General features: G+C 47.1%; 1 protein-coding gene across 1 annotated transcript in view; it reads left to right on the top strand.

Moving 5' to 3' along the window:
• Positions 1 to 19,123, top strand: part of Sh3pxd2b (SH3 and PX domains 2B) — an 85,668-nt gene that overhangs the window by 43,286 nt on the left and 23,259 nt on the right. Inside the window, exons 4-7 of the mRNA XM_059270236.1 lie at positions 463 to 539; positions 11,848 to 11,939; positions 12,919 to 12,944; positions 17,969 to 18,103. Coding sequence (XP_059126219.1) covers positions 463 to 539; positions 11,848 to 11,939; positions 12,919 to 12,944; positions 17,969 to 18,103 — 330 coding nt within the window. The remainder of the gene's footprint in view (positions 1 to 462; positions 540 to 11,847; positions 11,940 to 12,918; positions 12,945 to 17,968; positions 18,104 to 19,123) is intronic.

Here is a 19,123-nt window from a genome sequence, read left to right as displayed (position 1 = left end):
GGTAGAGCGGCTTTTGGGTGTTTCTAACGGGGATGAGAAATGCTGGAAGTGAGGGCCACGCCAGTCATCCTGAACACTTTAATTGCACATATAGTTACAGTGTGGCCCATAAATATGTACAATGACTGTGCTTTTAACCTACCCCTGGTGTGGAGGTGGGGCAGGAGTGTAATCCCATCACAGGGCATGTGCTTAGCATGAGCGAGGCTCTGAGTTCAATCCTCATAACACTTAAAGCTTTTCCCCATGAGCCTCATTTTCCTCAGCCATTGTGCTACAGTGGCAGAGTTCTGAGGAGTTGAGCTTGGCTCGGCTACCCAAGCTGTCTCCCGGTGCAGCCTGGAGATGCTGAGGGCAGCCAGGACTTTTGATAGCCCTCAAGTCCACCCCGACAGCCACTCCAGGTGGCAGAGGGCAGGTCACTACTCCCTACCATGCTGAATGTGTTCTCATCTCCTGCAGGCAAAATCCTCTTCCGCCGCAGCCACATCCGGGACGTGGCTGTCAAACGCCTGATACCGATTGACGAGTACTGTAAGGTAAGCTGAGATGCCAACACCATCTTCCCTCGTGGGTGTTCTGTTTTGTTTTCCTTTCTGTGTGCCACATGTTCATGGGAGGGTGGGAAACAAAACAGAACAAAACATACAAATCCCCCGTGCTACTGTGGCATCAACCCAAATCCACTCTCAGTGGCTGTGTGGTGTGGCCCTGGGCATGAATGTTCCAGTCAGCATTCAACCCCTATTACTGATAGAGCAGCTGGTCTCCTGCCCCTTGAATGTGCCTTCTGGTGCTATTGAATTGGACTGGGCTGGATTGGATTGGTCGGGAAGGAAGCGTGTTTTCATTTCCTTTAGTTTCTCCGTTAGGTGAGCACAGAAAGATCACAGGATGCAGGTGCCATGTGCAGTCGCCAGTTGTTTCTCTATCCAAAAGTGGAGTTAAGAACGCACTGGGGAGATGACTCAGTCAGCAGAGTGTTTGCCACACAAACACGAAGTTCTGAGTTTGTCCGCGCACCTATTTCAAATGCTGAGAGTGGCATTAAGTCCCTGTGACCCTGAGCTTAGGAGTGGAGACAGGTAGGTCCTGGGGGCTCGCTGGCCTGCCAGTCCAGCCAGCCAGCAAGTTCTGGGTTTCGTGAGAGACACTGTCTAAAAACTGAGAGAAGTTCTGCTCACACCAGCTTCCAAAACAAAAAAAGTAAAAACCCTTAAAAATGTACTTACCCGAAAGTGCAGGATTTATAGTCTGAACCTCAAAGCATTGCCAAGCAGAGTCCAGAGAGCTCTGAGTAAAGCTGGCTGTGGTAGTGATCGCCTTTATTCAGCACTCTGGGGCAGAAGCAGAACTCTCTGTGAGTTCAAGGTCAGCTTCATCTACACAGTTCTGGTAACCAGGCTTGCATACTGAGACCCTGGCTCACAAACAGACAAACAAAAAACTTCTAGCTGAATGGAAAGGCATTCTGTACACATAAGTTGGAAGACTAGGAGCTGCAAAAGCAGCCATCCTTCTAAATTCTTTCAGTCGAGACTTAATCCTGTAGAAATCCAGTGGGCTTCCTAGTGGCTGTCTTAGTTAGGGTTTCTATTGCTGTGAAGAGACACCATGACCACAGCAACTCTTATAAGGAAAACATTTAATTGTGGTGGCTCCTTTACAGTTTCAGAGGCTCGGTCCATTATCATCATGATGGGGAGCATGGCTGCGTGCAGGCAGACATGGTATAGAGAGTTAGCTGGGAGTCCTACATCTTCCTGGCAAGAGGAAGTCAACTGAGACACTGGGCAATATCTGAGCATAGGAAACCTCAAAGCCCACCCCCACAGTGACATATTTCCTCCAAAAAGGCCATGCCCACTCCAACAAAGGCACACCTCCTAATAGTGCCACTTCCTATGAGATTATGGGGGCCAGTTACATTTAAACTACCACAGTGGTGCTGAGAAGATGAACTCTGTGTGTGTGTGTGTGTGTGTGTGTGTGTGTGTGTGCGTGTGTGTGTGTGTGTGTGTGTGTGTGTGTGTGTAAATGCAAAGGATCTTAAAGGACAAGTCACACTTGCCATTTCCTAGATTCTGTACAAACTGCAGTAATCCAAACTCTGTGGTGCTTTCCTAGGACCCATGCACAGATCACTGGACAATGTTGTGAACCAGGAGTAAATGTTCCAAAATGCCAGGCTCAGTGATACTCAGCAAGATGCCAAAACAGTTCAAAGAGGGAAGAGGTGTTTTGTTTGGGTGTTTTTGTTTTTGTTTTTTTGGTTTTTGGTTTTTGGAGAAGGGTTTCTTTGTGTAGCTTTGGAGACTGTCCTGGAAGTCACTCTGTAGACCAGGCTGGCCTCGAACTCACAGAATTCCACCTGCCTCTGCCTCCTGAGTGCTGGGATAAAAGGCTTATGCCACCACCGCCCAGCTAAGAGTTTTAATAAATAGATGGGACAACTAGCCACTTCATAGTTTATTGGGGCCACTAGTCACTACAGACTTGGGGATTTCAACAGCAGGATGGGTTTTCTGGCACTTCTAAAAGCTTAAATGAAAGTAGCAGGGTCTCTCAGGCCTTGTCCTGGGCTAGCTGTCTGTGACTGTACGGGAGGTGTTCTCTTTATCTGCACCCTAATCCAGAGGATGCTGTTCATATGGATTAAGGCTCACCCCTAATGATTTTGTTTAATCTTCAACTACTTCTGTAAAGACCCTTCTCTAAATACATAGATCCTGAGGGGTTAGAGCTTTACTATATAGATTTGAGGGTGAAAGGAGGGTACCGTTCAGCCCACAGCATCTGTACACATGCAAGAATACAGTGAACTTGAGCCCTTATCTCACATTTTGTACAAAAATCCACTCAAAAGAGGTCACAGGAGCTGGAGAGATAGCTCAGTGGGGAGTGTTTGCTTCTGAAGCTTGGAAACCTGAGTTTGGACCCCCAGAACCCATGTAAAAAGCCAGATATGACAGCACACATGTGTAATCCTTGTGCTGGGGAGGAGAGAAGAGAGTCTCAGGGGCTCAGTGACCATGTGGTTTAGCTGAATTGGTGATGTCTAGATTCAGGAAAACATCATCTCAAAAAACAAGGTGAATAGTGACAGAGGAAGACATCCAGTTAGACCGCTCACCTACACACACACACACACACACACACACACACACACACACACACACACACCTGTACACATGCACAAGCGTACACAGAATGGACCACAGCCCTAAATAAAAGAGCCAAAATTGTAAAAATTCCAGAAGAAAATGTGGAGGTCCATGACCCTGGACTAAGGAATGAGTTTTTAAATGTGACACCAAAAGTAATGGTCCTTTAAAAAAAAATGGGGGGTCAAGTTAGCCATCATCAAACCTATTGACAAACTTCTCTGCTTTAAAAAAAACAAAAAAAAAAACCAAAAAGCCAGGCATAGTGGCACACACCTTTAATCCCAGCACTTGGGAGGCAGAGGCAGGCAGATCTCTGTGAATTCGAGACCAGCCTGGTCTACAGAGTGAGTTCCAGGACAGCCAGGACTACACAGTGAAACCCTGTCTCAGGAAAGAAAGAAAGAAAGAAAGAAAGAAAGAAAGAAAGAAAGAAAGAAAGAAAGAAAGAAGGAAGGAAGGAAGGAAGGAAGGAAGGAAGGAAGGAAGGAAGGAAGGAAGAAAAAACCTCCAGAATAAAAAGACTTGGGGAAGAACTCCAGCAGGGCCTTCACCAAGAGAGGACAGGGATTACAATAAACTTGTGAGCTGGGCGTGGTGGTGCACAACTTTAATCCCAGCACTCGGGAGACAGAGGCAGGAGGAGCTCTGTGATTTCAAGGCCAACCTGATCTGCAAAAGAGTTCAAGGCCAGCCAGGATTGCAAAGCGAGAGCCTTTTCCAAAAATAAATTAAAAAAATAATAAACACATGAAGAGATGTTTAGCATTGTGAACCAGTGGAGTCATGCAAACAGGGACCATAGATTGTTATTAATCATGGGGCAGTTGTGCCAGATGTTAGTGAGGATCTGGGAAAACTGGAGCCCTCATCCTGATGGGACATAAAATGAGAAACCACGTTGGGAAATAATGGGGCAGTTTCTGCGAGGCTGGGTTACAAAGACCACAAAATTCCAGGCCAGCCTGGATACATAACAAGAACCTATTTCAACACATCCGATGGAACTTATCACACAGTCAGCCCTGGGTCTATACATAAGAGACCACTTATGTCCACACACAGTCTTGGATGCAAACATTCCTAGCAACATTAAGTAGTAGCCAAATGGAAGGGCAGTCTACAACTTGATGATATCAAGCAATTAAATTTGGGTAGCTTCTACAAGCTAGAGGAATCACAGAAACATGATGCATAGTGAAAGAAACCAGATGCAGAAATTGACTGACCGAATGAAATGTACAGGCAGGGTGAATTTATGAGCACAGAACACAGATGAACTGTTTCCTGGGCTCTGGGACCATGGGTGGGGAGATGGACTGCAAATTTGATGTTTGGGATAATGGGAAAGTTCTAAAACTGAATTGTAGGGATGAGGATAGAACTCTGTAATTTACTAAACACTGAACTGGGCACTTGCAGTGAGTGAGTTTATGGCATGTAAATTATACTGTAATAAATCTGAAAATTTTTATACCAAAGGGGGTAGTGTTGGGACAGATGGCCCCTTTTGGTCAGGCGACATCTAGTAAAGGCTGAAAATCTCCTGTTGGTGTTGTCTGCTCCTGGTCAGACATGACCTTGTTCCATCCCTCCAGTGACTCTGCAAGGTTGATTTCCATATTCCTGTTGTGTAGAGGAAGAAATGAAGCCTCTCAGCTAGGCATAGTAACAGTATCGAAGGGCTTGCAAGTTGAGCCCAGACTTAACACCCTGGGTACCGATTACTGTCTCTGAAGAAATAAAAATGAAAGAGGTTGAAGTAATCGGGCCTGGATTGTGTCGCAGTGCTATGGTCTGAATGTGGATGGAGAGTGCTCCTCAGAAGGTTCCTATGTTGGATATTTGACCTTCAGTGTGGCAGTGTTCAGGTGGCAGAGCCCGTAAGAACTGGGCTTCATACTGGTCCCAAGCGACTTAGTTTCCTCAAGAGCTTGCTGTTATAGAAGTCAAGACTATCTGGTGCTCTTGTTCCTTTCTGAATTTCTCTACCATGTTATGACACAGCCAGGGGCTCTGGCCAGCCCCACAATTATGAGCCAAATAAACCTTCATCTCATTAAGGACCCAGCCTTAGTTACTTTGGTATAGCAACAGAACACAGATTAACAAAGGCAGATACATTCCTCCCTCCTAACTGTCATCTTCAGAAGGGGTAGGAGGCAGGGACACGCACTTTGCTACTACTTTCCAACTCTCAGAGGAAAGTTCCATGTCTCCTTTTTAAACCTAAAAAGCCTGAAATTGCCATTCTGGAGGTAGCATCCCCCTGTCCAGGCCCTGCTGGCAAGAACCTTAGGTCCTTAGGGTCACCTTGCCCTGCTGGACAATTCCTGCCTGTACATTTCCCAGAAGCTGTCCTTCCTCTGCCCACATCATTGCGCCCTGTTCTCTAAGTAGCACACCCACTTCTCTCCAGCTCCAGCTGCACTGGTGCCCAGGGCTTCCACAGCCTCTGGACATCTTATTCTGAAAAGGAGATTTTAGAACGTGGAGCTCTAAGAGACACCAGTTGCCCACAGCTGCCTGGGGTGAGAGATGATACAGAGATCATGAATTAACCACAAGAAAGAAACTGCTTAGTTTCTATGATCTGAGCCCTGCAACAAATCAGAAGAACAGAGCCATTATTTTGATGTTTTAATTGCCCAGATTCCCTGGGTCAGCATCAAGGACCTGCCCTCTTTGGAGGAGATGAAAATGTCTCTTCTGTCACAAGATTTGCACTTTTAGATCCTCAAGTGTTCCTAATGTTTAGACATCTGTTAGGGACATTGTGAACTGACTTAAGGCAATGGAATCCATTGCACTGAGCTTAATTTTAGTAGAAAGTGATCATCTCCAACAGGTAGAAATAGGCAAGGACTGTTGGTACCCAAATCTGGCTGTCAAGTGTGTAGTAAAACTCAAGAAAGTGCTCTGCCGGGCATAGTGTAAAGTTACCATTATTCACATAATTGTCACCAGATAGAAAATCTATTGGAAACAAATTGAGACCCCAGAATCGGACCCCTGCAGGTTGGTCAGGTTGACAGTGACAGAGACAAACTTTTGGATCATTGGGAAAGACTGGATTCTGGGATAAAGGGTCTCCATATGGTGATGGGGATATGGAAGATAACTGAAGCCTCACAGAACAGTGGGACCACTTCCAGGAGCTTAAAGCCGGCCCTCTAAGAGGCAGTGCTATAAAGATCTTAGAATCTCTAGGCATGGAGGGATTTTTAAAGACACAAAATGTCCTGACCACAAAGAAGATGTATTTATTTGGCCACAGTTCATCTAAGAACTTATAGAAAGACACAGTGAAAACATGACTCCTGAACCTGTCACAATGATGAGCTTGTATTGTCACACGGCCTTATAAACAGCCACTCAGCTTGCTGTGGGGCTCGTTGAAATCCCAGCTGTGTGTCTGGCAGCTCTTGGCATCAGCAGTTGCCCACGACAGATGCAGCACATTCTAGGGGCAGACCAGCTAAACCTAGCTATAAAACCCTCAAGAAGAGGTTTGGCCCCAGGGCACCATTATGGAGGATGTATGTGAGACACAGGCTCACTGACTGCTGTTCACATGGGCCAGAATGTCAGAATAGCTGTAGAATGCATCTCACTTCTTCAGTAGAGGAAAAAAAAATCACGTCTAACAGCGGCAATGCTGATGACCATAGACTATAGGATTGATCCAAGACAGACATGGCTGATACCTTGAAGGTATTCTAAAATGAATTGGGTTTTGTTCTAAGTTTGGCACTGGGGATTTTTGGTTGGTTGGTTGGTTGGTTTGGTTTGGTTTTTTTCGAGACACTGTCTCACTGTGTAACCCTGGCTGTCGTGGAACTCACCATGTAGATCAAGCTGGCCTCGAACTCACAGAGATCCGCCTGTTTCTGCCTCCCAAGTGCTGGGATTAAAGGTGTGAACCACTATGACCTGCTGGTACTGAGAATTGATCCCAGGGTCTCATGGATGCTAAGCAAGTGCTCTTTCACTGAGCTACACTCCAGCCCCAGGACATCTGAGTACAGCCTAGCCTAGTTCATTTCCTGTTGACATAACAGAATAGCTGAGACTGGATATCTAATAAGGAAGAAAAGTTTCTTTTGGCTCATGGTTCTGGAAGCTGGAAAGTTGTAGAGTGTGGTTCCAGCAAGGACTTCTTAAGCATTCCCAACTCATGGTGGAAAACAAAAGAGAAAAATGGGGGGGGGGGGGGGAGGACTCGACTTATAGAAGTGCATTGCCCTTCCAGAGCAAAGCTCACTAGAGAGAGCATTAGTTTATTCTTGAGAGTTCTGCTGGGAAGCCCATTGCTGTCACAGACTAGGTAGATGTATGGTGTCTGTACGCCACACAGCAGGGCATGGCACAGTTCAACTGGCATCCCATCACAACTCCCTGGTGTGGTTCAGCTGCAGAAGCTACAGGACTTCAGAGGACAGACCCACAGCGAGCCCTGGGCAGCAGGTATCCTGGGCAGAAGGATGACCACTCACTACCCAGAATTAGAAAAAGGAGATGCATCAAAATGGGAGGTGGAGCAGCAGAGTGTGGTCCTTCTCCCTGGCAGAGGTCAGTCCTGGTGCCGGATGCAGAATAGGAGGTGCTTCATGACTGGAGAAATGATCAACAAGGGGCTGGAGGATGGCTCAGCAGTTAGGAGCCCTGGCTGCTCTCCCAGAGGACCTGGGTTCGACTCCCTGTGCCTACACGGTGGCTCACAACTGTCTGTGACTCCAGTCACAGGATATCCGATGTCCTCTTCTGGCTTTTGGGGGCACTGCACACACTTGGTGCACAGATACACGTGCAGGCAAACACTCATATGCATAAAATAAAAATAAATAAAACCTCAAAAAAATTAAAACTATCAACAAGCCATATGTGAGCATCTCTCACCCTAAGGGGTGAAGAGTGGACAGTGACCATAGAGGAGACTTCCAGCACCATTGCCCACCCCACATTATACCTTTCCACTTTAAGTTTGTGGAGGTAGCTTAGAGTTTGGGTCAAAAACTCATTCAGGACTGAGGTGGAATGCAGCAACAGAACACTTACCTAGTGTGAACATTTCTGGGACCCATCCTCAGCACTACCACCCCCCAAAAAAGTGGAGCCACCTGCCCAGCTGTTCATGGATGGATGAAGGGAATGTGATGTACATGGACAATGGAATGTTGTTCAGTCCAAAGAAAGAAATCCTGACATGGGCTGCAACAAGGGGGACCCCTGAATGGGTGAGCATGCTCCAAGATACTAGCTGGACATGAGGGGACAAATGCTATCCGGTCCCACCTAGGAGGAGCCTAGAGGAGAAATTCACAGAGAGTAGATGGTGACAAACACCCATAACCCAACAAATGACCAAAAGCCACCCACACCACCTCTTAGGGGTGTGGACATCATGTTCTCTAGACTGCTTCCTGCTATCTGGGGGTGATAGAATCTTTAGGGGACCCTGAGAAAATTGAGCTAGTGATAAAGTCCGGGGAAAATTAGCCCTAACATGTGTTGTCTAGTCTCTGTGCAATGGGAAAGCACAAGGTTTATCTGCAGTCCTGGCTAGAATAGTCTGTGAGGCTGGACGATTTCAGCCAATAGCCTTGAAGCTGTTCTGGATGCAGAACTCTGAGGAAACTGTAACAGAGGCACTGTGAGAGGCTGGATTACCTGGGCACCTGTTTTCATTGGTGTATGGTCCCCTTGCTCGGAAAACACACAAGCTTTCAAAAAAAAAAAAAAAACATATCTGCATTAATACAAGTATGGACTGTGAGTTGTACACAAGCCAGCCAAGATGATTTTTTTTGTTTTGTTTTATGTTTGAGCAGGTAAAATATACGTCACCTGTCTTGTAGTTTGTCTAGGTTTATTTCTTTAACCAGAATTTTCAAGGGGTCTCCCCCAATCAAACCTGATCTCTATCAACCTTGAATGAATCTGTGGGAAAAAAGCATAACCTCTTCCCCAAAACAATATACTTCTGACTTCCATTTTAAAGTTAAGGCATTCCTAAAGTATCTAGGCTGGCTTAAATCAGCAGTCCCTCTCAGAATCCCATGTCTCTCAGCAACTGTCATTCGCTCATCATCAATGATGATTAAAAAATTCAAAGTTAACAAGGCACCAAACAGGATCCAGACTCCCTGTGTATTTTCCATCTTTACATGGCTTATCTTTTTTATATTATTTTATTCTCTCTTTAAAGACTTTATTATTTATAAACTATTTTTTCTATGACTGTCTATACTCATTTTCTTTTCTTTTAAGCCTACATACATTTTTTAAACACACTGTAACCTGTTTAGAGGTTTTTTTCCATATGGATCTGTCTGATATGAACTGAGCACCTGCAGTGTTCTCCGACCGTGTGAGACAAATTTTAAACTGCCATGTCTGGCACCGGCACATGGTACTGGTGGCTGGCTCTAGCCCACAGGCAACGGCCGGTAGCTGTGCCTCTGTACACCACGCACCAGCCCACCTGAGAGAAAGCTGCATGCAGTTTCTTGTCCAGAACTTTCCTTAGCTTTCTCAGGCCTGGTGTGGATATTTGAGCTCCCACATTGGACACCATGTGTAGACAGATTTTTCTTTGGGCCACCAGCTCACAAAAGATGACATGGAGACTTATTATTATTAGGAAAGCTTGGTCTATATGTTAGGCTTGTCCCACTTGCTCTTATAACTTAAATTAACCCATTTATGTTAATCTATGTTTTGCCTCATAGCTTTTTACCTCTCTTCCATGTAGAACCTCCTGTTTCCTCTCTGTGTCCTCTGGTGTCTCTCTCATGCCTAGATTCATCTCCTCTCCTTCTCTCTCTGTCTGGAAGTCCCGCCTAACCTCTTCCTACCTAGCTATTGGACATCCAGCTATTTATTAAACAAATCAGAAGGCGCCTTGGCAAAGACACATCTTTACAGTATAGAAAAAGATTATTGCACAACACCCCACACACACCATGGCTGTAGTAACAGGGACCTGAACCAGCTCTACCACAAGCCCTCTGCACCCCCATCTTCCTGGTCCAGAACCTGCACTGGGAAAGGAGGGGACCTTGACTAAATGTTTGTTGAACTGTGGTGTTCTTTCAGTGTGGTGCCACCTCTGTGATGAGCACTGGCAGAGAAGATACCTGTTAAATCCTTGAATGAATACTTGTTTGTAGATCAGCAGACAGAACAAATGCCTGTGGCCTCCTTTGCCCCTACCTCGCTTCATGCAGCCTGCCAGTAGATGTAGCCAGGCTCTGTTTTTAACCCACCTGAGCCGCTCTGCCAGATGGCTAGGAACTGGCCTGTGGAAGGCTGGCATGCTAAGCCTCCATCACCCTGGAGACTTCCATCCAACCTGTATCCAAATTGTTGGGATTTATAGCTTCAGCTTGGGAAATTCAGACATGTGTTACACACTCCAGATGCTCTCCAGTGGTGTGGTAGAGATGGCAGACAGCAGAAGATGGTGGATGAATGGAGTTCACACTGTTAGTGAAAGCATCACTTTCCAAAATAGCATGTACAGTGTGGGCTGGATTATACAAATATGAACATATAATGCTTGAACATATGCCAGCAGAATGTATTATCTCCACACATCTTGGAGAGTGCATGTATATATGTGCATGTTCTCCAAGCCAAAGATGTCAGGAAGCTTGTTAAAATGCCCATCCTCAGGCCTCACCACAGGCTGCTAAATCACAAGCTCTGGTGGGCCCCAATTTCTGCTTTAGAAATCCTGTAAGGGTTGGGGATTTAGCTCAGTGGTAGAGTGCTTGCCTAGCAAGTGCAAGGCCCTGGGTTTGGTCCTCAGCTGGGGGGGGGGGGGGATCCTGGGATCCTGTAGGGTTTTTTTGTTTGTTTGTGTTTGTTTGTTTTTGTTTTTTGTTTTTTTTTTTTTTTTTTTTACTCTCTCTGTCTGGAAGTCCCACCTAACCTCTTCCTACCTAGCTATTGGACATCCAGCTATTCATTAAACCAATCAGATGGTGCCTTGGCAAAGACACATCTTTATAGTATAGAAAAAGATTATTGCACAACACCCCACACACACCATGGCTGTAGTAACAGGGACCTGAACCAGCTCTACCACCTAGCCCTCAAATAAATACAGGGAGATTTATTTTTACTTATGAATGACTGGCCTTAGCTTGACTTGTTTCTAGCTACATTGTCTGACTTAAATTATCCCGTTTCTCTTTAACTACATTTTGCCTCTAGGCTTTTTAACCTTTCTTTATTCTATCTGTCTTTCTTTCCTTCTTGCTCTATAACTGGCTGTGTAGCTGGGTGACTGGCCCCTGGTGTCCTCCTCTCCTCCTTTTCTTGCTCCTTGCTCTTCTCTCAAGCCTAGATTTCTCCTCCTATTTATTCTCTCTGCCTGACAGCCCCGTCTATCCCTCTCCTGCCTTGCTATTGGCCGTTCAACTCTTTATTAGACCAATCAGGTGTTTTAGGCAGGCAAAGTAAGACAGATTTACAGAGTTAAACAAATGCAACATAAAAGAATGCAGCACATCTTTGTATCATTAAACAAATATTCCACAGCACAAATGAATGTAACACATCTTAAACTAATACTCCAAAACAGAATCCGCCTATGCAGTCCTAACGCCTACCTGAGTTTGAGAACCTCTGGTGACAGCATTCTCCTTCCTTGGGCTCACCCGTGTCTCTGCTCTAGGCCCTGATCCAGCTGCCCCCCTACATCTCTCAGTGTGATGAGGTACTGCAGTTTTTTGAGACAAGACCTGAGGACCTGAATCCTCCCAAAGAGTAAGTTGGTCTGTGGACTTACCCAGGTGACACCTCCCTCCCTCCCTCCCTCCCTCCCTCCCCTCCTGCTGTGCTTTCTGACCCTCAGGGATCTAGAATCAGCAAAATATAAACTAAGCCAGAGGTCATTGCCTTGGCCCCTGCAGGGCCTCACTGCCTGCAGCCTGCACAGACACTGCACACGGGTAAGGATGGTCCCATTTGACAGGCAGTGGAACCTGGCTAAGCATCCCTAATCCACAGTTCTTCTACACCACCACTATGCTTACCAAAGAGTATGATGGCTGCGTAGACTGAGAGTCTTTCCTAGGGTCCCCACTCCCCCAAATGCATAGAAAACTTGGTCCCAGGATCTAAAACACTTATCAGATAGAGGCAGAATCAAAGAAGGAATCTTTCTTAGAAGAAGCCTGGGTTCCTGGAGTGGGCTTGGATTCATCCACTCACTAAGATGATGTGGGGTGGAGACTGTCAGTGTCCTAATGGGATCAGATCAGTACATAACACTGAGGATGCTGTGGGGTGGAGACTCTCAGCATCCTAATGGGATCATATCAGTACATATAACACTGAGGATGCTGTGGGGTGGAGACTCTCAGCATCCTAATGGGATCAGATCAGTACATAACACTGAGGATGCTGTGGGGTGGAGACTCTCAGCATCCTAATGGGATCAGATCAGTACATAACACTGAGGATGCTGTGGGGTGGAGACTCTCAGCATCCTAATGGGATCAGATCAGTACATATAACACTGAGGATGCTGTGGGGTGGAGACTCTCAGCATCCTGATGAGATCAGATCAGTACATAACACTGAGGATGCTGTGGGGTGGAGACTCTCAGCATCCTGATGGGATCAGATCAGTACATATAACACTGAGGATGCTGTGGGGTGGAGACTCTCAGCATCCTAATGGGATCAGATCAGTACATAAGAAGGACTGACTGGCTCTCTCTCACTCCTCTCTCCTACACAGAGAGCATATTGGGAAGAAGAAATCAGGTAAGCAGATATTCCATTCTCTTGTTCTCATTCCTGCCATGTGCCCTTGTTGGGTTCCATGCTGGGGACACAGCAATGCAGATGAATGGTAGGTGGATGGATGGATAGACAGAGGGATACATGGACAGATGGATGATGATCAGGTATGTAGTTGAATGCTTGGGTGGGTAGACAGAGAGATGATGGACCGATGGATGGGTAGTTTTGTATGTGGATGATAAGATGGATGAATGGATGAGTTGATGATTGATGATTAACTAATACCTGACCCTGTCTCTCAGAAGAAGGATTTGAAGCTGTTTCATCCCTTAACAAAACTACTATGGAGTGGATGAGATGAGAGTGCCCTTGTGGCATGATATGACAGATGTTTTCCTAACCATGCTGCAGAGGGTTCTGTGCCTCTGTTCCACTTCGTACAAAGCACTGTGGACACTCAGAACCTTCTCAAGTGCTGGGAGGGTGAGAGGATGCAGGGAGAGGTAAGATGATGGAGGCCCTGAATCGTGGACACTGAGGGTGAGCTTTCCAAAGAGAGAAGGGAATTCCAGAACGAGAGGATACCAAGCATTGAAGCAGGGAGGTGAAGCCCGCTACAGATCTGGGTCTGGTCCTTTGACAACCTCAGCTCTGGCTGGCCTCTAAGCTTCCTTCAGCCCACTGTTTTGGTCAGAGCTTGGTGCGTGTCACTCAAGCCTTGCTGGGCTCCTTTCTCACACAGGAAGCTTTCTGTTCTTAGGATGATGCCCCTCTTCTAGCAGAGGTGGTCATGGAAGACAGAAGGTGGGGCTGGGGGTGATGGTTCCCACAGGCATGTGCACTCTAAAGACCAGCTCACCAGCCCCACTCTTCTTATATGGTCCATGCTCCTGAGGGCCCCTGAAGCCAGTGTGGGTTTCAGAGCTTCCGGGGCCCTAGCCTCTAATCTCATTGAACCCCAGGAAGTTTGAGAGGCTCCATGCATGGGAAGGAGGAGGCACAAGTAGAGATTCCAGAAGTGAAAGTTGATGACTCAGTTTCCTCCTGTGTGATATCCAGGCCTGAGTGCGTGGTGGAACACTTCTCCAACATGAACAAGGCCCTGAGTTCCATTCAAGTGCACATGCATTCGCATGCACACACACACACACACACACACACACAAATGATAATGTGTTTTATAGGATTATCAGAAGGTCTATAGTAGTATATGATAAACACATTAATAGTAATATCTAATTGATGCTGTTTGATTATCACTCAAGCCTGTCGATATCTCTGGGAGCAGGTCCACATTTCCCAGCTGTGGTCTCCTTTTCCTGCTGGGATTAGGGCCTGGGTCAGCTTTACAGGCCTCTAGGCTGATCATGGCGGAAAGTGAGGACAGAAGCCCTACCTCATACCTCTTTCCTTGAGGCACGGCTTTTGGCATCAGCCCAGCCCCGTTGGCTCATTGACTGCATCCGGCTCTCCTTTGGGGTTTAGTGGGCACTGGCCACAACCATGGCATGCTGCTAAAGCTGCAAACGGCCCTCAGCCTGGGATAATGACACATTTCTTTTCTTAGCAAAGATCAGAGAGCAGCTGCCATTCTGGGCTGGTCTCAGAGTTTCTGGCTTTGAATATGCAGAGGCTCCCCTAGAAGGAGCGGGAGAGAAGGAGGAGAGAGAGGGAAGAGGCAGTTCTGATTAGGGAAAATGAGAGTGTCCAGTTGGAACAGGCTCGATGAGGGGACCTGTCTGGAAGAGAGAGCCGAGGCTCTAATTTGTGGTGACTGTGGTTGACATCACTCACCTGCCGTGGTGGGGCTCGGGTTTATTTATAATCCCACTGGCTGGAACGTGGCACCTTTCTTCATTCTGGCTCTGAACCCTCGATGGGCTCCTTATTTAAATGACTGGTGGACACTGCCTTGACTTTTAGAGCCGGCCTTTTTGATTGAATTTTAAAGAGATGTAAATTAAAAACAGACCTTATTCCTATGACAGACCCTGGATGGAAGAAGGCTTGTCTGTCCCTAGCACTGCCCAGTCACAGCCGGCTGGCTCCTGCAGACTTGACTCATGTGGCCTCAAATTCTGCTCATCCCACGGAGGGGGGGGGGGGGGCACGACATCTTACCACAGCTGAGCAAGTCATCTGATGGCTTGCAAGAGCTTTTTTTTCTTGATTTTTGCTTATTTACAGATTCTTCCAGCAAGCCTTGCAATTTAGTGAACTTATGAAAGGAAAATAAATCTCACTTTGGCATTACTCATCATTTTAAACATTCAAGACATGTCATCAGAAAGAAAAAACACCTAACTCAAAAGTTCGTCTGGTAGAGTAGGCACTGTGTGGCTTGAGAATCCTTTTAGCGTTAATAACAGAAATAACCCTTCTGCTGTCGATTCCTTGTGGGTCATGTGATATAGCCTAGGAATCTTTTGATTTCATCCTTGGCAACTTCTAGGACCTATCTGCCTCAGAGGATCCTAATAATACCATTCATAATAGGGCTTAGTTGCAATATCACACTCCGCCAGTAGGGGTTCCTACATGACACCTGAATGGTCATTTAAGGCTACTGTCTAATCACGGATACCAGGATCTTATTTGTTTGTTTGTTTGTTTATTGTCATTAATGTTGATAAATGGAGTGTTCTGAGTGAAACGCAGACAATTTGCCCTGGAAGCAGTGCTGAAAAGCAGTTCCTTGCTCTTACCTCTAAAGTATGCCTCAGCAAGAACCTGCAGCCTATGTGGCTGTCTGGCTTTGGTGAACTGTTGACCTGTGAGGAGGTGGTAGTTGACAGCTGGGAATAGTGACAATAACCTTCGAGAAACGCAAAGAAAGGACACAGCTTGGCTGGATTCTGGGATGGACTCAGGAACTGCCAGGGAAAGAAAGCCAGAGACCTCAGACATTGCCTCCTTCATCCACTTCCACACCTGGATGGGGAGCCCGTAGCCAGCTGTGTGGTTAGGGACAATTCACTTACCGTCCTCAGCCTGTTTTCTTCCTGTGACAGGCAGTGCCCACCTCAAGCACAGTGATACTGGAAAAGTTTACGATGGTCCACAGCCTGTGAGGCGTTCTTTTCCAGGCTTCCCCCCATCCAGCCTTCTTCAGCAACTCCATCCTTCGTCTCTTCTCTCCCTTCCCCTCATGCTCTCTCCACTCAGGTGCAGGTGGTTAGTGCAGTCCCTGCTCAGATGCCTTCCTTCCATCCCCACAGCAGGAAAGGGTCAGAACCTGCTTACAGAGCCAAGAAGCAGGCCGTCCCCCCGCCCCCCACATGCCATGCCGGCCCCTTCTCTTTGACGTCTCTGAACTGAGATGTTCCTTTTAAGTCTTCTGCGTGGTGTTTTTGTGTGTGTACCCATCTGTCTTGGTGGGTAGCAGGGCTGCACAGCTCCGGGTGACACACGCATCGCTCACCAGGGAAGCCGCCTGCCTGGAAGCGCTTCCCACACTTTTCCCTTCTGGGACCACTGCTCAGCTCCAATGTCCCCGTTGCCTCTTGCGAGGTCACCCCCTCAGCCTGGAGTGCTCTCCCTTGCCAGCCTCTGCCTCTCTCTAATTGGCAGACAGAGCCACTTGTCCAGCTGTAAATATTGCCATTCCCTTCATAGAACTCTTTTCTTTCTAATTAATTTACTTATGTATACAAGTGCTCTATCTGCATGAAGGTCTTTATGCCAGAAGAGGGCATCAGATCTCATTACAGATGGTTGTGAGCCACCATGTGGGTGGTGGGGATTGAACTCAGGAACTCTGGAAGAGCAGCCAGTGCTCTTAACCTCTGAGCCATCTCTCCAGCACCCCCTTCATAGAACTCTTAATTGACGCCTCAGGATTTAAAAATCCAAACTTACCAAGTCCTTGGCCTCAGACCGGTGCCTTCCTCGGGCACTTCTCTCAGTACCCTGCCCTCCTTCAGGTAGAACTCTGCCTCCTAGCCTCCCCCTATTCCTGAAGGTTCCCAGGCCTTCCCCATCATGGAAGACTCCACCTGCTCCAGTCCTTCCCAACTCCAAGGACACCTTCCGTCATGAGTCTTGGCTTTCTGTCATTTCCTGGGATGTCTTACTGACAGATCATTTGGTACAACTTTGCCTTGCCTGTTCCTTCTCTGACCCGCCATGCTGGATATTTCCAAACTGAAACTTACATGATTTGATCTCCAGTATGTATGTGTGTATACATATGTATGTGTAAATGTATATTTTCCATGTGTCTATTTCCCCTATTACTCGAGACTGAAGGTCATCCATTTCATCCATTTTTGTGCCTGTGGTCTCCAGCAGAATACGTGGTGCATCACTGAAGACTAATGAGTTCATAGGTGAGGAGTTTAGGATGAAGTTAGGTGGATGGAGGCTGGCTGGCTGGTGACCTCAGCATTCAAACTATTGAGCTCCCGGATAAGCAGCCAGCTTCTAGGCATGTGCCACATCTTACTCACTGGGAACCCCTTGGGACTCCCAGTGCTCTTGGTAAACTTTGGTGGCTGAGTAAGCAAGTGGATGAGACGAGGCAAGAATAGGGAGCTGGGGGCGTGAAACAAATCCTGTAACAAAGATTTTCTCTGCTTAGAACGTCCCCTGGCCCGGCGGTGGTAGCACACTCCTTTAATCCCAGCACTCAGGAGGCAGAGCCAGGCGGATCTCTGTGAGTTCGAGGCCAGCCTGGTCTATAAAGCAAGTTTCAGGAAAGGTGCAAAGCTACACAGAGAAACCCTGTCTCGAAAAACCAAAAAAAAAAAAAAAAAGAAAAGAAAAAGAAAGTCCCCTGACCCACAGGGTGGTGGTGGCACACGCCTTTAATCCCAGCACTCGGGAGGCAGAACCAGGCGGATCTCTGAGTTTGAGGCTAGCCTGGTCTACAGAACAAGATCCAGGACAGGCACCAAAACTACACAGAGAAACCCTGTCTCAAAAAAAGGAAGAAAGAAAAAAAAAGAAAGAAAGAAAGCCCCCTGACTCAACCTTTCCCCTGGTTCCTGCTCTTCCGTGCATGGGCAGGAGCTAACAGGGTGTCTGATGGCATTTGCTGTCCACAGGGAGTGACCTGACCTCAGTGGACCCCATGGTCCTGGAGCAGTATGTGGTGGTGGCAGATTATCAGAAGCAGGAGAGCTCAGAGATCAGCCTCAGCGTGGGCCAAGTAGTGGACATCATTGAGAAGAATGAGTCAGGTAAGGATGTGGACCACCTCTCCCGCGCCCTCCACCGTCACCAAGCCCCATAAACCAGAAGCATGTGGGAGCTCCAGAACAAATAAGCAGACCAACCTGGTCTGACTCCCCAGAGCCACTGAGGGCGGGCTCGTAGCCACTGCCTCAGCAGCCTGTTGGGTCCGATGTTACCAATGTTCTGATGCTCAGTACCATAAACATTCCCTCTGGTTTTCAAGTACTTATCAACAGAGTTGAGTGCTCCACTGAGAATTTTCTTGCTGATTTCCCTTGGGAGTCCCTTGGGAGCTGCAGATCTGAGAGAGATGGCACACTCCTGTAATTCCAGCACTTGTGCAGTGGAGACGAGAGAACCTCGAATTCTAGGCTACCTTGGGCTACATAGAGAGACTGTGTCTCAAAAAAAAAAAAAAATAGAAGAAACTGTTCAGAGAAGATGGACATCAGCCTGTCCCCTCAACCAACCTGTCATCCCAGGACCACTGGTCACATCCATGGGGGTGGAGGTGGGGGTGATTGAGACTGGGGGCCTGGACTCTACACTGCACATCAGTCCAGGTCACTTCGTATCTTTGGCCACCAGCTCTGTCATTCACAAAACACAGAAAACTGTCAAAGGACTGTTGAAAGAGTAAATGATGGAGTGTAGAGAGAGACTTGGCACACAGCATGTGCTCCAGAAATGTATGTTTCCTTCCTTCTTCCTCTTCCCTTAGCTACATAGCAGCCATCATACCATGCAGGAAAAGCAGGGAGTGAGCAGCCCCTCTCCCCAGCTGGGTTTCCAGTGGCTCGTCACGTTGCTAGGGGCCAAGCTCTATGATAGCCCGTGGCTGGTTAAATCCACGTAACTGTGGAAGGACGATGTGTCCAGCATCCTTCAAGTTTCCATTACTCATGTTAGTCATGAGACCAGCGTTAGTCAATCAGACCCTACTGTGCAATCTAGGAATAGTCCCTGCTTCCAAGAACACAGGAAAACGGTGTTTCCGGCATCCTCCGGGTCATGTCACCACTAGT

The sequence above is a fragment of the Peromyscus eremicus genome, chromosome 8a, assembly GCF_949786415.1.
Source record: "Peromyscus eremicus chromosome 8a, PerEre_H2_v1, whole genome shotgun sequence".
Taxonomy (NCBI): domain Eukaryota; kingdom Metazoa; phylum Chordata; class Mammalia; order Rodentia; family Cricetidae; genus Peromyscus; species Peromyscus eremicus.
Note: the sequence above shows the minus strand (reverse complement) of the source record. Positions and strands in the feature narration are given on the sequence as shown.